A 20556-nucleotide genomic window follows, 5' to 3' on the forward strand; every position below is an offset into this window, starting at 1 on the left:
AAAGTTGGGGTCACAGATTAGTCAGGATAGTGGCTAAAATCATCAGGAGTTGGAAACTGCAGTCTTTGGTGAGTCAGCTCCTCGTGGTGTCCTTGAGACCAGCTGGCATCAGTGAAGTCCTTTAGACCAGCTGAGTCAGTGGTTTCATCAGTATGTAGGAACTGAAGGTGAGAAAACAACATTTCAAAATGTTTAAGTTATTATCTATAGAACAGTTAAGATGAACTATAATCTTGTAACAGTGTCTGCATAATTATATAATAATAACCAAAAAACTATGAAGAAGTGAGTCAGAGAGCAAACTAACCGAAAGCTGTCTGCTGAATGTACTGCAGGCCTGGTTTACTTTTATATCTTCCCCTCCCTTTATCCTTGATGAATTCAACAAAGTCTACAGGAATAGTGTCATCTTGAAACTCTCTAAATCATTCCTGATGGTAGTAAGAATCAACATATAAATGTTCTATCATAAATGAACCTTTAAAATATACTAAGTAAAATAGGCCAGTCATAAAGGATCACATATTGTATGATTCCATGTATTAAAAAATGTCCAGAACAGGCAAATCTATAGAGATGGAAATTCAATTAGCATTTGTCCAAGATAGGACAAATGCAAAAATTAGGGGTAGGGAGTAAAAGGATAAAGAGTATAGGCTTTAGTTTTAGGAGATAAGAGTTTTCTAAAACTGACTGTTATGGTAGATGCACAATTCTGTGAATATACTATGACACATTAAATTTTATGCAATAAGTGATAATTTGTATGGTATCTGAATTATATTTCAACAAATTTACAGAAGTTTTTGAACCATGTTTAGCTATTTTATCTTTAGTTCTGTGTCAAAGACACTGCAGGAATATGAACCTTTCACAGCTACTCTTATGGACACTATTCTAAAATATATTACATGAGTCAGGTGATGTGTCCATCCAAGATCACTGATATTAGCTGAATTATAGCACTTAAAAATATGAAAAGGAAAATAAACCCACTTGTATAAACAGGTCTTCTACCGTTTATTTGTCTCCTTGTTATCCACGTGCTCAGACTGCTAATATAATGTGTTTACTTTGACGTGTAAAAGTTACATTTTAACTTCTTGAGTGATTTATACTTGGATGTCACTATGAGAAATGACAGAAAGGAGCGGCAACTGGAAAACAAGCATTGCATTGCATCAGGATGTCTATGAAATGGACTTCAGCTCTTCTGCTGATACAGCTCAGCTGTTACTTGAGCTCTGGGAATTGTGGAAAGGTCCTGGTGTGGCCCACAGAATTCAGCCATTGGATGAATATAAAGACAATCCTGGATGAGCTTGTCCAGAGAGGTCATGAGGTGACTGTACTGGCATATTCACCTTCCATTCTTCCTGATCCCAACAACCCATCCGCTCTTAAATTTGAAATTTGTCCGACATCTTTAACTGAAACTGAGTTTGAGGATAGCGTCACACAACTGGTTAAGAGATGGTCAGACATTCCAAAAGACACATTTTGGCCACATTTTTTACACGTACAAGAAATGATGTGGACATATGGTGACATGATTAGAAAGTTCTGTAAAGATGTGGTTTCTAATAAGAAACTTATGAAGAAACTACAGGAGTCAAGATTTGATGTTGTTCTTGCAGATGCTATTTCCCCCTGTGGTGAGCTACTGGCTGAGCTACTTAAAATACCTTTTGTGTACAGCCTCCGCTTCTCTCCTGGCTACGCCCTTGAAAAGCATGGTGGAGGATTTCTCTTCCCTCCTTCCTATGTACCTGTTGTTATGTCAGAATTTAGTGATCAAATGAGTTTCATGGAGAGAGTAAAAAATATGATCTATATGATTTATTTTGACTTTTGGTTTCAAGCATGGGATATGAAGAAGTGGGATCAGTTTTACAGTGAAGTTCTAGGTAAGTAATTTTTTCATTTGGTAGCATGGAGATCTAACTTTCTTGTACCTTTGAAGTTGAGCTTGTATAAAGCCATAAAGTCAGGGTAGTGGGAGCTTTTTGCAAGTGAATTTATCAAATGAAAGAAAAAGATTATCAAACTCACAAACACTATAGAAAAGGTAAATCACAGAATCTGTTAAAACCCTGTGGCCATCAACCATACAGAACACTCCAGGAAGTCATAAACCTGTATATTAGTGCACCTTAGATTTCTTTAAACAATCACACATCTGTTGTATTATAATTTTTTTGTCTTAAAAAAAGTCAGACTCATCAAGAAACATCTTGCTGGATGTATACTGGTAGATTGAGTAGTTACACATTTTTCTAGAACTATCTGTTTAACATTGCAGAAATTGTTTTTATCTTGTATACCTCAGTCTCCTTATTTAGTAATTGTAATATGTACCCATGTTACCAGGAGGTTTCCTCCACAGTTGAGAGAAATAATGTCTCCATTTCAGAAACAGAAACCAATGCATATAATTTAAAGTTTCCAATGCTTCTATTCTCCTTCACTTAAGGATTGGAAACTATTCATTTTAAGGCCAGTCATCTTGTCAAAGTGTGAACATTAAGTTGTAACTGTACATATCCTTTGCCCACTTTTTGATGGGGCTGTTTGTGTGTTTCTTGTAAATTTGTTTGAGTTCTTTGTAGGTTCTGAATATTAGCCCTTTGTCAGATGAGTAGATTGCAAAAATTTTCTCCCATTCTGTAGGTTGCCTGTTCACTCTGATGGTAGTTTCTTTTGCAGTGCAGAAGCTCTTTAGTTTAATTAGATCCCATTTGTCCATTTTGGCTTTTGTTGCCATTGCTTTTGGTGTTTTAGACATGAAGTCCTTGCCCTTGCCTATGTCCTGAATGGTATTACCTAGGTTTTCTTCTAGGGTTTTTATGGTATTAGGTCTAACATTTAAGTCTCTAATTCATCTTGAATTAATTTTCGTATAAGGAGTAAGGAAAAGATCCAGTTTCATCTTTCTACTTATGGCTAGCCAATTTTCCCAGCACCATTTATTAAATAGGGAATCCTTTCCCCATTTCCTGTTAAAAAAAAAAAAAGTCAAAATTGACAAATGGGATCTAATTAAACTAAAGAGCTTCTGCACAGCAAAAGAAACTACCATCAGAGTGAACAGGCAACCTACAAAATGGGAGAAAATTTTTGCAATCTACTCATCTGACCAAGGGCTAATATCCAGAACCTACAAAGAACTCAAACAAATTTACAAGAAAAAAACAAACAACCCCATCAAAAAGTGGGCAAAGGATATGAACAGACATTTCTCAAAAGAAGACATGCATACAGCCAACAGACACATGAAAAAATGCTCGTCATCACTGGCCATCAGAGATATGCAAATCAAAACCACAATGAGATACCATCTCACACCGGTTAGAATGGCGATCATTAAAAAGTCAGGAAACAACAGGTGCTGGAGAGGATGTGGAGAAATAGGAACACTTTTACACTGTTGGTGGGATTATAAACTAGATCAACCATTATGGAAAACAGTATGGCGATTCCTCAAAGATCTAGAACTAGAAGTACCATATGACCCAGCCATCCCATTACTGGGTATATATCCAAAGGATTATAAATCATGCTGCTATAAAGGCACATGCACATGTATGTTCATTGCGGCACAGTTCACAATAGCAAAGACTTGGAATCAACCCAAATGTCCATCAGTGACAGACTGGATTAAGAAAATGTGGCACATATACACCATGGAATACTATGCAGCCATGTAAAAGGATGAGTTTGTGTCCTTTGTAGGGACATGGATGCAGCTGGAAACCATCATTCTCAGCAACCTATCTCAAGAACAGAAAACCAAACACCGCATGTTCTCATTCATAGGTGGGAACTGAACAATGAGATCACTTGGACTCGGGAAGGGGAACATCAGACACTGGGGCCTATTATGGGGGGGGGATTGCAGTGGGAGTTATACCTGATGTAAATGACGTCATGGGTGCTGATGAGTTGATGGGTTCGACACACCAATATGGCACAAGTATACATATGTAACAAACCTGCACGTTGTGCACATGGATCCTAGAACTTAAAGTATAGTAATAATTTTTAAAAAGTTATAACTGTATAGTTTTTTGAAACTATGCATCTTTATTTAAAATATGAGCCAAATTAATATTGAACACACATTTCTATTTTAATAATTTCTCAAAGCTTTCTAGCTGTAATTTGCAAATATATTTACTTACAAACTAATATTGTTAAGATCTTAGCATGAATCAAAAGCAATCGCAGGTACAAGGATTTCAGCCATAATTTCAAAATAATCAACAGTTCACTTGAAGATCCAAAGATAAAAGGACTAGATTAATGAATTATGGAAATGAGAGTATTTCTTAGAAAATTATTTTCATGGGTACAGTAGAATTCATTGATAATGGAGCTCCAGGAGTGACTTTTATGTATATTTGTTACTATGAAGGTTTAAAAAATAAAGAAATGGTGATTAATTCTCCATGGCTTGTTTATGGTTGTGAATATACTGATGTGGCATAACGGATGTAGTTTTCCCTCATGATCCTCTCACCACCTTGTCTTTCTTGTAAATACACAGGGGCAAAATATATAATACATAAAAATTAAATTATGCCTATATATGAATATATGTATATATATTTCAAAGCACAAACACTTCACTTGCATTTTTGCCTACATTATTCTAACTTCTTTCAGAAAATTACCAAATGATCTGTGTCATCTACCTTTTCTTGTTTTATTTTCCCATCAGGAAGACCTACTACATTATTCGAGACAATGGCAAAAGCTGAAATATGGCTTATTCGAAACTACTGGGATTTTCAATTTCCTCACCCACTCTTACCACATGTTGAGTTAGTTGGAGGACTCCACTGCAAACCTGCCAAACCCCTACCTAAGGTAAACTATTACTGTTTGTTTGTCTGCTTTGAATTTTCAGTGCAAATGGTTCTACATTCATTCAGAGTGTTTGACTTAGACTGGAAGAAACATGGGTAGTGGGAAGGTAAAGCACATACCAATTAAAAACTCACATACATGTTAATACCGTCACAAGTTTGTGAATTTCATCATTATTACAGATAAAGAGGGATACTAAGGAGACTTTGACAATAGGGTGGGTAAATTAAAGCTTTGATTATGCAACACATAAGAAGGTACTGGCTGTTCATTAAAAGAATATTTATAAAAGAGATTAGCACACACCACAGGTAAGTGTGTTGGACACAGTTTCTGTCCCAACACACCTTATATTTACTTTGAAAGATACAATATATGCAAGTAATAGAAACTGTGCAAAAACTATTATCTCCAGGGAGAACCCAATGCTAAGGAAGCATTCAGTGTAGACAATAGAGTATCCTGGAGTCACTGATATTAATAATTTAGATGAGAGCCGAACAATATGCGGGAATAGATGAAACAAAGAGAGAAAAAAGCACAAAAAGAAAAGCAGGCAAAATGTTCAGGGCAGTTCTCAAGACTCAAAGTTTAGTTTGCAAGGGAGATACTGAGTAAGAATCAGATGACGCTGACAGAGCCAGATACTCCTTAGGAACTGAAATATGTATTAAGTACATTCAGGAACTACTAAAAAGAGTTAAGAAAAGAAAATATGTGATAAGATTATATTTTAAAAAATATTCCAAGATGTTCAATGAATTAAATTGCAGAAGGGCCAGACTGGGAAGATCCGATCGTTCAGAAAATTTTGTATGAATTCAGGTAGCAGATGATGGAAAAGTGAACTAGAAAGTGGATAGAATTAATTATGCCTACTTTTGCAGTAATAGTGCTAACCTCATATTGTGTTGTGTGGAAAAAAGTTATACAAATAAACCACTTAAAATGTCTCTAGCATATAGTTAGTGATTCAGAAATGTTATTAATTTTGCAATTATGGCTGTTGTTATTACGAATACTACTAATTACTTAACATGTGTAAGTCACTTGAGATATCATTTCACATTTAATAGAAACTAATTATTCAGTGCTTCAAGATTGCATGCTCTAACAAAGTCCTACCTGTCTTCTATATGACAGTTACCTTGTGGACTTGATTAAAAGAAGACATGTCAGTTCTGACAGTAAGATGAACGAGCTGAAATTGTAAAATTCTACCATAAATGATAAGGATCTTCACCAGTATTCTAACTTACAAGAAAATAATTCCTTAAGAATATAAATGTGTTATTCTAATAATATTTGAAGCACGACCCAGTGTTCACTTGATTTTATTCAAATATTTAAATCATTCTGCATTGAGATTCCAGAGGTTTACATCTTAGCATAAACATACCCTATTACAGCAGGTGTTTTCTGCCTTAAAACAAGCAACTCAGTAAAGCTTCCTGGGGTAACTTGTGTCTCAACATCATAGCTGCCTGATAGAGAAGCACAGAAAAAATGAACAATGCATGTATAATAAATACCCAATAATTTCTACCACTTGTATCTGGATAGTGCCCTTAGTTTACAATAACAAAAGAATTCTGTCATCATGTAACGTTATAATCTTTATGAAGAAACATAAGAACCTCATATACTTTAAATTGATATCACAGTTCTAAGAAGTAGGTAGAAAGTAAGCATTGTTTATCGCATTATTTTGTAATCTCTTAAGAGATCATTTTTTTCTACCTCCTTATTAGCAGCAACATGGTGCTGATATTTTATTCCATAGTTAAAATTTAATATCTATGTTAAATTCAAATTGTATGGGCTTTATATTGGTAACTTTCTAAAGAGACAAAAGCTGAAGTGAGACTATTGGAAATTCTGTGCCACCCTATCCTACTCTTGAAAGATTTCCCCACTCACATTTAGGGAAACCGATAGTGCCAGTAGGAGGAGCAAGAAAGTAGGAGGTGTAGAAGGACAAGAAAAAGGATGACTAGTAGTATAACAGTGATAGTTACTAATACTAGCTGTCGTTAATTACTTATACTACCTGTTGTTATTAACTTGAAGAAAGCTTTGAATGCAAGTCAGTGGTTGTGAAACCCATTTTCTAATTGTTTATTATGCAAAATAATTGTAAACCCAAGTTGCTTTCTATTCAATTAAATATTAGATTCTCAGATAATTTACGTATATTTTAATAGAAAAGGACACTTGGCAAATGTATCAAGTGTTAAAAATGCATATAGCCATTGGTTTTATAAGAAATTTACATGAATTCATACAGAGAAAAAAATCAAGATATACATATTTAATATTTATGGAAAATATTCATAAAATATACACTGGAAGTAATCAAACATCTTAAATGAAGGAATAATTAAAACCTTATATTAGATGCATACTGTAACATTATAATAATTTTATCAATACAATATTCAATTACAGTCAGCTATAATAAAAGTAAAGCGAAGTAGAAAATAATAAATATTACAAGATGACACGTTTTTTGTAGGAGGAAAAGCACATACAATAAGAACAAAATTGTCTAAGTAAATGTCACAAGTGTACATTGAGCTATAAAAATAGAACAAAAGCCATGTTGAAAACATACATAGTTTACCATGATAACATCTCTAGACAGCAATTTTATTTAAAAATTTATTTTCTTTTTAGAACTTTTAATACTTTTATAAAATTCCTTACATAAATAGTGTTGTTTTTTTTTAAGTTGTCACAGAATGGGAAACAATTAGTCCACATCAATAATGAATCTTTAAACCGTGGTTATATTTTTTTAACACTCGGTGGATGAAGAAAGCTCTGAGCATCAAGCCACTGAGACAAAACACTGAACATAAGTTACATCAAATGTGGCTATAGGTCACTGCAATCACACACGATACCTGGGTATCCCATGTATTATCTGGAACAGTACTACAATAACTCTGATATCCTTAACACTAATTTCTTAAGATTAGAAGTCATATTTTAAAAAATACTCAGCCATATGTGGTCTGCAAATAAACATTTGGATTTTTGCTCTTTGTTTTGTAAAGAACACTTAAGAGAAAGTTTTATCCCAATGATTACATCTGAAATTATTTAACTTTAAAAATTGGCATAGATTGGGGAACACAAGTCAGAATGATTCTCAATAAATTCCAGCCAAGTACGTTTTCACCAAGATTTGTATGTGGTGTGAGCGAGCTACTCAAGAAGGTGACCAAATCCCTCTGCAGAAAGGCCTGGCAGTCTCTTCCATTCTGGTGCAAGTGCTGCTGCCTCTGAGACACAGCAAAGAGATGATGAGAGTTCCTCACATGCAGTTGAAGATAGCACATCAATTTAACAGTGTGATTTCAGGGCGATAGGTGTTCCACCTAAACAATCAGCTGAAAACTATGATCATTCAACTGTCTAACTATATACTGTACAATTCTGTATTATAAATGAGACTCTTAGAATTAATTCATAGAAACTCCAAACCGGCCGGGCGCGGTGGCTCAAGCCTGTAATCCCAGCACTTTGGGAGGCCGAGATGGGCGGATCACGAGGTCAGGAGATCGAGACCATCCTGGCGAACACAGTGAAACCCCGTCTCTACTAAGAAATACAAAAAATAGCCGGGCGAGATGGCGGGCGCCTGCACTCCAGCCTGGGCTACAGAGCGAGACTCCGTCTCAAAAAAAAAAAAAAAAAAGAAACTCCAAACCACAATAGCAGACTCCAGAATGTCAGTGATTCTTAACCACCACTTTTTACAGTTACTTTTTTTTCTTTTTTGGAAAAAGACTGGAAAACTCTGACAAACTTTAAGTGATGTGTAAAGGATTACAGTAAGATAAATGTAGATTTACATAATCCCAGCTGTGAGTAACTTTTCCTCAGTGCTCAGAGTCAGGGAAGTCAACCACTAATGACTTCCAAGTAAAATAATTCTGCAGAAAACCTGCGTAAAATAAACATATGTGATTTAGCAGAACAACAATATAGCATTAAAGCCAAATGGTGCCACTTTAAGGAGCCTACATTAGTACTTATAATATTATAAATGAAGAGTTCGGGTATCTCTCCATATACTATGTAATAGCTCTGTTTCATTTCTCTCTTTCACACACACACACACGCACATATATACACATATTTACACAAATACTCTTAACAGAGGCAACCAATGTCATAGTATATATCTTGCAAAAAAAAACTGAATAATTGAGTCAGTGAAAAACATCCTTTATTACAATTATTCCTGATAGTAGTTGATTTTCTCTTTTTAGTTTGTATACCAATTGTTTCACAGTGCTTGCTGTGCTGATAATCTATTATGATGGAACACATTCTTTTTTTCACAGGAAATGGAAGAGTTTGTCCAGAGCTCTGGAGACAATGGTGTTGTGGTGTTTTCTCTGGGGTCGATGATCAGTAACATGTCAGAAGAAAGGGCCAACGTAATTGCATCAGCACTCGCCAAGATCCCACAAAAGGTTAGATAAAATGTCTTAATGTTGTGAAAAACTGCTGAAAGAGGCTGTTAAAGTTTGTAAAGAATCCAACTGTAGAAACTTCCTGCCTATAAATTCAGCTGTTGGGAAAGCACTAATTATCTCAGATATTAACTCAAAATCAAAAATATATAGGGAAGATGCTAAAATAATACAGAGGGTGTTTTTCATTAGTAATTAATTTGGCATTAATATTGTGATCAGGAATAAATATAATTAAGAGTTGCAGGTAAAGTTTTGATATCATGACATTGGGGTCAGGTAAGAGCTATCACCAAATTCTGCCCCTGTGATTTGATCCTTCTGTTTAAGATTTCCTGAGGGCACTGTACACCCTACAGATGTTAGAAAACATTACATTTTAGTAACTTCACTAGAACAATAACAATAGCAGGTATTTAAAAAGTCTGACATGCATCATGCAGTTTAGTGTTGCCATGTTACCCAGCCTCGTGTACTTCCGGTACAATTTGGAGTAGGCCTATTTGAGTGATGTTCAGGGTACTATTCAGAGAAAGGACGGCCTAGGCTGTCAGACAACTAATATAAAGACCTACATGGCCAGGCAAATTTGGAGAAAGAGAAAAAGCAGCCTGCCTTGCTGGACCAGACCCAGCCAATGTCTGAAGTAGGAAGATGAAAGAAAAAGGATGGAGATGGATCCTGCTCTGAGGATGGACCTTGTGTAGTATAATATGTGGCCCCACAAGGATGCTGCACTGTGAGATTAACAACTCCTCCCAGTGGAGGCAGCAGAAGGAAATACAGGAAGGACTCAAGCAGAAGGAAGCCAGGCAGGGGAACAGGTTCAGATGCTGCCTCCATATAACATAGTAGGAACATATTTTCTTTGATATAGAATAAAATGCGTAGATCACTTTTTAGTTCCCTGTCTGCCATAGCCTTCTTGTAATGGCCTATGCTAATATTTTGCCAAAATCTCAAAGTTATTTTAACATGGATGTAACAAATAGAACTTAAACACTGTAAATTTTTTTTTAATTTATAAGGATTCCTTGGGAGTTCCAAAATTAGTAACATAAACATAAAAATGTCTTGGTTACAGCAGAACATATGAATCTCTGTTGTCAAAATTTTGTAGCACATTGTCTAAGTGTTAGCAATCAGTTGACCAAAATTCAGCAAAATACAATTTTAAATTTATTCTAGAGTTGTATTTTTAATTGTGGTACCTATAGGTTCCTCATTTCTATGTTGAAAAAATATCCAAAATTAGCAATAATGAGAATACTCTGAATTTGTGTCAAAAACTATCACTTGAAATTTTTCTTGGAAGTAGTGCTTGATCATTTGTAATTTCAAAGAAGTTATATATGCTACCTTTGAGGCATTAATTGACTTCTTCCAGGTGGCTTATTTTATAGACTTGCATTTTTATCAAAGACATCAAACTCTATTAAAATAAATTATAGACAAGTAGATATAAGTGAACTACTTCCCATATTATGCAAAATATGAATAAATTAATATTAAATTTGGTAGATGAAAACTCATAAAATACATAACACAAAATAAGCATATAGGTCATTAGTAAGTTGTTACAGATTTTCCACACTAGAATGATGACTACCTAAAATTTTCAATGCATATAATTATTAAAATTGTTTATCTTTTTAAAATTAAATTCCATTTGTTAATTTTTAATTTCATTGTAAATGGGGATGTTTGTTACATAGGTAAATTTATGCCTTGGGGATTTGTTGTACAGACTGTTTCGTCATGCAAGTAGTAAGCTAGTACCTTTTAGTTATTTTTCCTGATCCTTTCTCTCCTCCCAACCCCCACCCTCCAATAAGTCCCAGCGTATGTTGTTCCTCTCTATATGTTCATGCATTCTCATCTTTTAGCTTCCACTTGTAAGTGAAGGCATGCAGTATTTGGATTTCTGTTCCTGTGTTTGTTTGTGAAGGATAATGGTCTGCAGTTCACTTATGTTCCTGCAAAAGATATGAACTTGTTCTGTTTTTGGCTACATAATATTTCACTGTGTACATATACCACATTTTCTTTATCCAATCCATCGTTGAAGGGCATTTAGATTGATTTAATGTCTTTGTGAAGATGAATAGTGCTGTAATGAACGTATGTGGGCATATTCTAATTTATAGTCCTTTGGATACATACCCAGTAATGGGAGTGCTGGGTTGAATAGTATTTCTGCCTATAGGATTTTGAGGAATCACCACCCTGTCTTCCACAGTGGTTGAACTTACACTCCCTCCTACAGAGTACAAGCATTTCTTTTTCTATACAACATCACTAGCATCTGTTATTTTTTGAGTTTTTAATAATGGCCATTCTGACTGATGTGAGATGGTATCTCTTTGTGGTTTTGACCAGTGATGTTAAGCTTTTTTTCATATAGAGGTTTGCCCCATATAGGTTTTCTTTTGAAAAGTGTAACAACTTTTTTGAATACTTGAACTTTTCATTGGTAATCTTATTTGTCTAAGCTACTATTTTGAAAAATCATGATTTCCTTATATACCTAACTAATTATAAAAATAAGGAAATGAAATGTGAGTATTCTATTTACATCAGTCTGAGTAGTTCTTGTTACTTAACATCCCTTGTTCTCATTGTTAATCTCTTTAGAGTTCTAGCATTCTATAACTTTTGAGCTCCTCTCATAGAATAAGATATTTTCTTCTCTGTAACAGGTTTTGTGGAGATTTGATGGGAATAAACCAGATACCTTAGGACTCAATACTCAGCTGTACAAGTGGCTACCCCAGAATGATCTTCTTGGTAAGTCTCTGGAGAACAAATATTGAATATATTAGTAACAGATTATTAGAGTATTAATAGTCATCATAAAACAAACCTATTGAAGATTTGTTATGGAAAAACTTAAAAATAAAATGAAACTTCTGTATATTTACTTTCCAGTCCTAGGGTGAAAAGAATAAACAATAATTGTTGGCATTTTATGATAGGCACCCACATTCTTTATGATCAGAGTATCTTTATTTCAGGTGTTATTTCCTCTCACAGAATTTTTCTGGCACTTCCTGGGTTGTCTTCCTTTCTCATATTTCTACAACTTTACTTTCCTCTTCTGTAGGGTTATTTCAAATGTCACTAAAAATAACAACTCTTCTGCTACCACCATGGACACTGCATTTTCTGTAGGATTAAATCCCCAATCTTAATCAAAAAGTGTTGACACATTTCATAATGAAGTGTGACCTGTCCTTCCTCAATTCTAGCACCACCACCACCTCACTGCCTGCTGCCTTGCACACCCCACATATCACATTCCATGACTGTACTTAAGAGAACACATTCCGACCAAACAAGGTGGCTCACACCTGTAATCCTAACACTTTGGGAGGCTGACATGGGCGGATTGACTGAGCTCAGGAGTTCAAGACCATCCTAGGCAACATGGTGAAACTCAGTCTCCATTAAAATACCAAAAATTAACCGGGCATGGCAGTTTGCCCCTGTAGTCCCAGCTACTCAGAAGGCTGAGTAGGAGAATTGCTTGAACGCAGGAGATGGAGGTTGCAGTGAGCCAAGATTGCACCACTGCTCTGCACCCTGGCGACAGAGGGAGATTCTGTCTCCATTAAAACAAAACAAAACAAAAAACAAGAACACATTCTTACATGCCCATCCCTTTTCTGTGCTTTTTCCTTTTTGCACATTGTGTTTCCTTATCTAAATTGCACTTTTTTGTTAGTCCAACTGGTAATCTTGTATTATTTTTTTGGTCTGAAGTTGAACACACTACATAGCCTTCACTTACATCTCCAGCAGAAGTAGGTACCCCTTCCTCTGAAGTCTGAAAACAATTTTATTTCAGTTCAGTGTGTTATCTAGGAAACACTGCCACATTCAGATTCTTCTATCATGCATTTCTCATTTTATTCCTATGAATAATTTTGCTAAAATTCATCCAATCCTAGGTCATCCAAAAACCAGAGCTTTTATAACTCATGGTGGAGCCAATGGCATCTACGAGGCGATCTACCATGGAATTCCCATGGTGGGCGTTCCATTGTTTGCAGATCAGCTTGATAACATTGCACACATGAAGGCCAAGGGCGCAGCTGTTAGTCTGGACTTCAACACAATGTCGAGTACAGACTTACTCCATGCACTGAAAACTGTAATTAATGACCCTTTGTGAGTATCACTTTTTCTTTACTCGGTGGTATTTATAGATAGGTTCTCTTGTCAATAGTGAGTAAGGCTCTTATCCTTTTTATAAGAGACTGATTTTGAAAGAATTTAAATGATTTAAACAATCTGAAATCTGCTTTTATTTTTGAGTTGTTATTTAAAAATTTTATTTGAACCACATACATTTAATGAATAACCAATTATTGAAATAATTTTCTACACAAAAAAATTTAAAGTAATATACATAATAAGACATTTTAAAATAATTTGACATAATCAATCCACAATAGAAAGGAAGGATAAACTTGAAATCATAGAATAAAATATTTTAACTCAATATCTAAAATGCCTCAAAGTATATCTTTTTCTCACTAAAACATTTATTTTTACTATCGTTATTGTAACAGATTTGATAATTTAACTTCCATAGCATAAAACCCACCTACTTAAAGTATAAAATCCTAATGTATTTAGTACACTTACAGTCATGAAGCCATCACTATTATATAATTTTAGAACATTTTGATCAACATAAAAGAAACCATAATGGTATAGAAGTCACTTCCCATGACCCCTTAGCCCTAGGCTAACACCAATTTGCTTTCCTTCTCTGTCGATTATTCTATCTACATATTTCATACAAATTGAATCATACAACTTATGATGTTTCTTTCACCAATTACAATTTTTGTTGTTTTTATGGTTTTTGACTTTATTTATGTTGTGTGTATTAACATTTCATTTCTTTTTACAGCAACATATTTTATAATATGGGTATGCCACATTTTATTTGTCTCTATCATGATCTGAGAGATAGGTAAATTGGTGTTTTCATTTCACAATAATGTTTAAGATGATCTTACCTTTTTGAGCTGTCTCACGTAGCGTGTGTACATTTATTTTATGTGTTTTATGCATAAATATGTATTTTAGAAGCCATAAATGTGTTTTAAGATTCTAGGCCTCAAATAATTTAAAAATAAACACAAAAAATAGAGGAAATCCTAGGTATTCTATCATAGTGTGGCCAGGAAAAGCCTCTCTTATCAGTAACATTTAGAGGGTTGCCTCAAAAAGAGATAGAAGCATGCCTTGGGTTGTTGCAAGAAAGAATACTCCAACCGTGGGTAGAGGGGACACAATGTGTAAGGTGCTAAGATAGGAGCTTAAAGAAAAATATAAGGCCAACGTCCACAGAAGACCTAGTGTGTATGGGAAAGTTTCTGGAGGAGAGCTTACTAGTGTCTGATATTGGAGGATCCTGAGGACCAAATAATTTTTTGGATTTTATTCTTGATATGATGAAAGTTCAGGCAAAAGTCTTAATCAAGGCAGTGTCATAATCTGAATTTTATTTCAAAAAAAAATCATTCTTGCTACTGGGTGAGAAACAGTAGGACACAAAAGATTAGAATAGAAGCAGAGCTCCTGGCTATGAGGCATTTCACCCATATAACACAATTCATCTTTAGAAACTTAAGGATGATAATTCTCAATTTGTATTTTAACTATATATCTTTCTCCACTTAAAATGGCTCATGATGTTGAGCATGATTTTATATGCCTGTTTGAGACCTAGAGTAGTGTAATTGTATATTTCATAAGACAAAGGATAAATGCCTAAGCGATGAGTACCCTTTTCTTCATGATGTGATTATTTCACATTGCAGCCTGTATCAGAACATCTCATGTACCTCATGAATATATACACCTACTATGTACTCAAAGAAACTAAACATTAAAAGAAATAAAATTGCTCATATGTTCTCCACCTCAAATAATTAACTTTCTCACCTGAACTTCCATTTTTACCTTAAAAATATTTGTCAATTATGAAATCCAATTTAAAATCCAAACTTTCTATGATGACTCAAGTTAAAATACACAAATTCTATGTCAATTCTATTACATTTACTTTGAATCATATGATACTTGAAAAACCTTTCATTGACGATATGCTCAGGCAAATTAAGTTACTTTTTTTTTTTTTTTTTTTTTTTGAGAGGGGTCTCACTCTGTCACCAGGCTGGAGTGGAGTGCAGTGGTGTGATCTTGCTTCACTGCAACCTCCCCGTCTTGGGTTCAAGTGATCCTCCTGTCTCTGCCTCCCAAGTAGCTGGGACTACAGGTGTGTGCCACCATGCCTGGGTAATTTTTTTTTTTTTTTTTTTTTAAACTAGAGACAGGGTTACACCATGTTAGCCAGGGTGGCCTTGATCTCCTGACCTTGTGATCCACCTTCCTCGGCCTCCCAAATTACTGGGATACAGGTGTGAGCCATCATGCCTGGCCTAATTAACTTACTTTCTTTTTTTATTATTTTTTAAATTTATTATTATTATTATACTTTAAGTTCTAGGGTACATGTCAATGTTGATACCTTTATACTTATCATTTAGATATAAAGAGAATGCTATGAAATTATCAAGCATTCATCATGATCAACCAGTGAAGCCCCTGGACCGAGCAGTCTTCTGGATTGAATTTGTCATGCGCCATAAAGGAGCCAAACACCTTCGGGTTGCTGCCTACGACCTCACCTGGTTCCAGTACCACTCTTTGGATGTGATTGGATTCCTGCTGGCCTGTGTGGCAACTGTGATATTCATCATCACAAAATGTCTGTTTTGTGTCTGGAAGTTTGTTAGAACAGGAAAGAAGGGAAAAATAGATTAATTATGTCTGAGGTTGGAAGCTGCAAAATCCGATAAATGAGACTCCTTCAGTTTATTATAACAAGAAGAGGTCGTGATACAAGATTCCTTTCTTCTTGTCATAAAACATCTTTCAAAATTTACCTTTTGAAGTCTAAATTTCTTTTTTAGAGATTTAGTACCTATTTAACTATTAGAAATATTTCACTTTAAGGAGGAAAACATTACGGAAAATAAAAATCACATAAAGTCATATGAACTTATATTGAAATTTATTGAGCTTATATTGAAATTTATTGTTTTACTTCACAGTTTATATGAAAAAATGTACTAAACATAATTACATATCACACACTGTACATGGAAACAAGAACATTAAGAAGTGCACTGACAGTATCAATACTGTTTTGCACATACTCAGCATATTTTGGATTCATTTCATGCAGGATTGTTTCGTTTTAACTGTCTCTGAGGAAAGTATTAAATAATTAGATTGCATAAAAAGTCTCTCTCTTCCTCTTGATATTTTGAGATGAGTGGTGCTGCTTGGCTTTTATTGTGCATCCAGCTTCAGCGTCGCTTTTTTTCCTAAAAGGTGTGATAAAAATGCTTACCATTTTAGAGCTTCAGACATTTCCCAGTGGAAAGTGTGTGGAATTAGAAATACAGCTACTCATACCTGGTTTCTACTACAAAATAAACTAATTTTACAATGTGTTTGGTTTTTTGAGCCAATTCTATTTTTCTGGTCATTTAAAAACATTCATCTGTTTTTTAATTTTTTTTTTTAGTTATTTCAATAGTTTTTGGGTGACAGTTGGTTTTTCATTAGATGGATAAGCTCTTTAGTGGTGATTTTTCAGATTCTGGTGCACCCATTACTCAAGCAATATACACTGTACTCAATGTGTAGTGTTTTATCCCTCAGCCCCCTCCTACACTTCCTTCTGAGTTCCGAGAGTCCATTATATCATTCTTATGCCTTTGTGTCCTAATAGCTTCGGTTCCACTTATAAGTGAGAGCATATATTGTTTGATTTTATATTCCAGAATTAATTCTCTTAGAATAATGGTGTCCAACTGCATCCAGGTTTATTTTGTCTCTTTTGATGGCTGAGTAGTATTCATATGTGTGTGTGTGTGTGTGTGTGTGTGTGTGTGTTTGTGTGTATTCATCCCCCGATGAGGGGATAAAGTAAAGGTGATACACACACACACACACACACACACACTCATATGTATATACACACAATATATACATAGTATATATATATGTATGTGTATACAAACACACACATATTTGTGTGTGTGTGTGTGTGTGTATATATATATCACATTTTCTTTATCCACCCATTGGTTGATGGGAATCTAGGCTGGTTCCACAGTTTTGCAATTGTGGATTGTGCTGCTATAAACATGTGTGAATATGGGTTTTTTCACATACTGACTTATTTTCCTCTGGATAGATGTCCAGCAGTGGAATTGCTGGATCAAATGACAGTTCTACTTTTAGTTATTTAAGGGATATCCATATTGTTTGCCATAGTGGTTTTACTAGGTTGTATTCCCATCAGCTCTCTAAATGTGTTCTCTTATTAGCACCATGCCAACATCTATTATTTTTGGATTTTTAAACTATGGACATTCGCCATTTGTATATCTTCTTTTGAAAATTATCTATTCATGTTCTTAGGTCACTTTTTGAGAGATTACTAATTTTTCTCTTGCTGATTTGCTTAAGTACTTGGTAGATTGTGGATATTAGTCTTTTGTGGGATGTGCAGTTTGTGAAGATTTTCTCTAACTCTGTGAGTTGCCTGTTTACTTTGCTGATTATTTCTTTTGCTGTTCAGAAGCTTTTTAGTGTAAATAAGTTCCATCTATTTGTCTTTGCTTTTGTTGTCTTTGCTTTTGGGTTCCTGGTCATGAAGTCTTTGCCTAAGCCAATGTCTAGAATAGTTTTTCCAATGTTATTGTCTACAATTTTTACACTTCCAGGTCTTAGATTTAATTATATGATTCATCTTGAGTTGATCTCCATACAAGGTGAGAGATGAATATCCAGTTTCATTCTTCTACATATGGCTTGTGAATTATCCCAGCACCATTTGTTGAATAGGGTGTCCTTTCCTCACCTTATGTTCTTGTTTGCTTTGTCAAAGACTAGTTGGCTCTAAGTATTTAGTTTTATTTCTGAATTCTCTGGTCTGTTTCATTGGTCTACATGCCTGTTTTTATACCAGTACCATGCTGTTTTGTTAACTATAGGCTTGTAGTATAGTTTGAAGTAGGGTAATGTGACACCTCCAGATTTTTTTTTCTTAGTCTTGCTTTGACTATGTGGGCATCAAAGCTGAGAATCAAATCAAAACCTCCACCACTATTACAACATCTGCAATAATAATAATAATAAAATAAAATACTTAGAAATATACCTAACCAAGAAGGTGAAAGTTCTCCACAAAGAAGATCACAAAACTCTTCTAATATAAATCATAGATGTTGCAAACAAATGGAAACACATCCCGTGTTCATTGATGGCCTGAATAAATATTGTGAATATGACCATACTGCCAAGTACAATCTATAAATTCATTGCATTTTCCACTAAAATACCATCATCATTATTCACAGAACTAAAAAAAAAAAAAAAAAAATTCTAAATTTTATATGTGTTCTATTCTCATTTTTGACCTTTAATGACAAATGTAAGTTCTTATTTTTTGGTTGTTATAATATAGGAATTTTATTATAAAGGGATTAAGTGTATTGTTAATCTTGCTAAACTTACATGTACATATACATGTCTATTTATTTTAAAATGAGACACTGCATCACTTAGTTACCTAATAGATATGTGGTGAAATTCAATGTGTTTATTGATGACAGTTTGAAATAATAATTATTATTCCACATACTATACTTCAAATAATCATGTCAAATTTTTCTCTTTTTCCAAGGGTCTTTAGATCCATTTCCTCTCCAAATATAAAATAGAAACACGAAATCCTTTAGCATGACAAAAGTGTGCAAAGTATACAATGACTTTACAAATGTGCAAAACGGCTAAATCAAGCTATAAACCTTCTTTAATGTACACATCAGGGAAACACTTTATGATAAATGTGGTCCAGATGGACAGAAACCTAGTTGTCTTTGTTGTTAAGAATCATTACTATTTACTAATTATCACACAAGTATTCTCCAGCCTAGGGAATGATTTAAATATAAATTTATATATATATATATATATATATATAATCTCACTACATATGTATATATTTTATATATGTTTATATAAATCATGACTATACACACACACACAGTATAACATTGATACTAGAGAAATTATAAGAAGAGTTTGTAACAGAATATTTCATACAAATCATCCAGGAACTGATACATATACAAAGAAACACAGAACTAATACAGTGCCAAAGGTTAATAATGTTGTTTTATCATGCTTATAAACCTGTGTTTATTTACATTAAACTTATCCTACAACACATGTAACAATTGATTGGTATTCATTGTTTAGTAACAACTACAGAACAACAACCAAAAAAGACAAACGATCTAATATAAAAGTTATTGAAAGTATGAATAGATAATTCAAAGTAAAAATGGCAAATAACATATAAAAGATGATAAAGTTACTGATGCTCCAATAAATGGAAATAATGCCAATAAATTATTGCTATAAAAATCCCAAATAGAAGAGTCAGCATAACATGGTTGTTAAAAGCTGGCAGTTTGAATTCAGGTCACGTTGATTCAAATTTCTGAGAAACCACTACATAATGATGTGTGTTGGACAAGGTATTTAAACCTTATTTCCCTCAGCTTTCTCATCAATGAAATGGCACTGGTGGTCACAGTATTATCTACCTCATGGGGTTGCTGAAAGAAGGAATTCACTAATATTTCAAAGCACTAGAAACAGTTTTGTATACATCAGAATAAAATTTGCACTCATAATTAAACAAATCAAAAAATTTCCACAACAATTTTACTGTTGATAATATTGCATAGTACATGCCAGGCATGGTGGCTCATATCTGTAATCCCAGCCCTTTGGGAGGCCAAGGTGGATGGATCATGAGCTCAAGAGATCGAGACCATCCTGGCCAACATAGTGAAACCCTGTCTGTGCTAAAAATATGAAAACTAGCTGGGCATAGTGGAGTGTGCCTGTAGTCCCAGGTACTTGGGAGGCTGAGGCAACAGAATCGCTTGAACCCCAGGAGGCAGAGGTTGCAGTGAACTGAGGTCACTGCACTCCAGCCTGCTGACAGAGTGAGACTCTGTCTCAAAAAAAAAAAAGCATAGTATATTTCAAAAACATGATGTGTTTGTAACGTAAATTATAAAAATGACAA

The 20556-nt window shown here is 34.4% G+C and overlaps 1 protein-coding gene across 4 annotated transcripts; it reads left to right on the forward strand.

Annotated features, from left to right (window-relative positions):
• Positions 1-1145: 1145 nt before the first annotated feature.
• Positions 1146-16199, forward strand: LOC112624284 (UDP-glucuronosyltransferase 2B30). 4 transcript variants are annotated; one of them, XM_025384809.1, is made up of 7 exons: positions 1146-1496; positions 1848-1907; positions 4721-4869; positions 9225-9356; positions 12056-12143; positions 13307-13526; positions 15923-16199. In XM_025384809.1, exons 1-7 carry the CDS (start codon positions 1187-1189, stop codon positions 16197-16199), a joined length of 1236 nt encoding a protein of 411 aa, XP_025240594.1. In that variant the 5' UTR covers positions 1146-1186. The 4 variants fall into 4 exon arrangements, with proteins under 4 accessions (XP_025240594.1, XP_025240592.1, XP_025240593.1 ...); XM_025384807.1 differs by having other exon boundaries at positions 1146-1907; XM_025384808.1 differs by lacking the exon at positions 1848-1907 and having other exon boundaries at positions 1146-1655.
• The last annotated feature ends 4357 nt before the right edge of the window (positions 16200-20556 follow it).

Source organism: Theropithecus gelada, chromosome 5, assembly GCF_003255815.1.
Source record: "Theropithecus gelada isolate Dixy chromosome 5, Tgel_1.0, whole genome shotgun sequence".
Lineage (NCBI taxonomy): Eukaryota > Metazoa > Chordata > Mammalia > Primates > Cercopithecidae > Theropithecus > Theropithecus gelada.

What these genes read in the sequence shown, in the direction of transcription:
- LOC112624284 (XM_025384807.1), top strand. Translation starts at nt 1,187, where the DNA reads ATGTCTATGAAATGGACTTCAGCTCTTCTGCTGATACAGCTCAGCTGT. An exon ending in GTTTTACAGTGAAGTTCTAG is followed by an intron (nt 1,908 to 4,720) that starts GTAAGTAATTTT and finishes TTTTCCCATCAG; the next exon opens with GAAGACCTACTACATTATTC. An exon ending in ACCCCAGAATGATCTTCTTG is followed by an intron (nt 12,144 to 13,306) that starts GTAAGTCTCTGG and finishes ATCCAATCCTAG; the next exon opens with GTCATCCAAAAACCAGAGCT.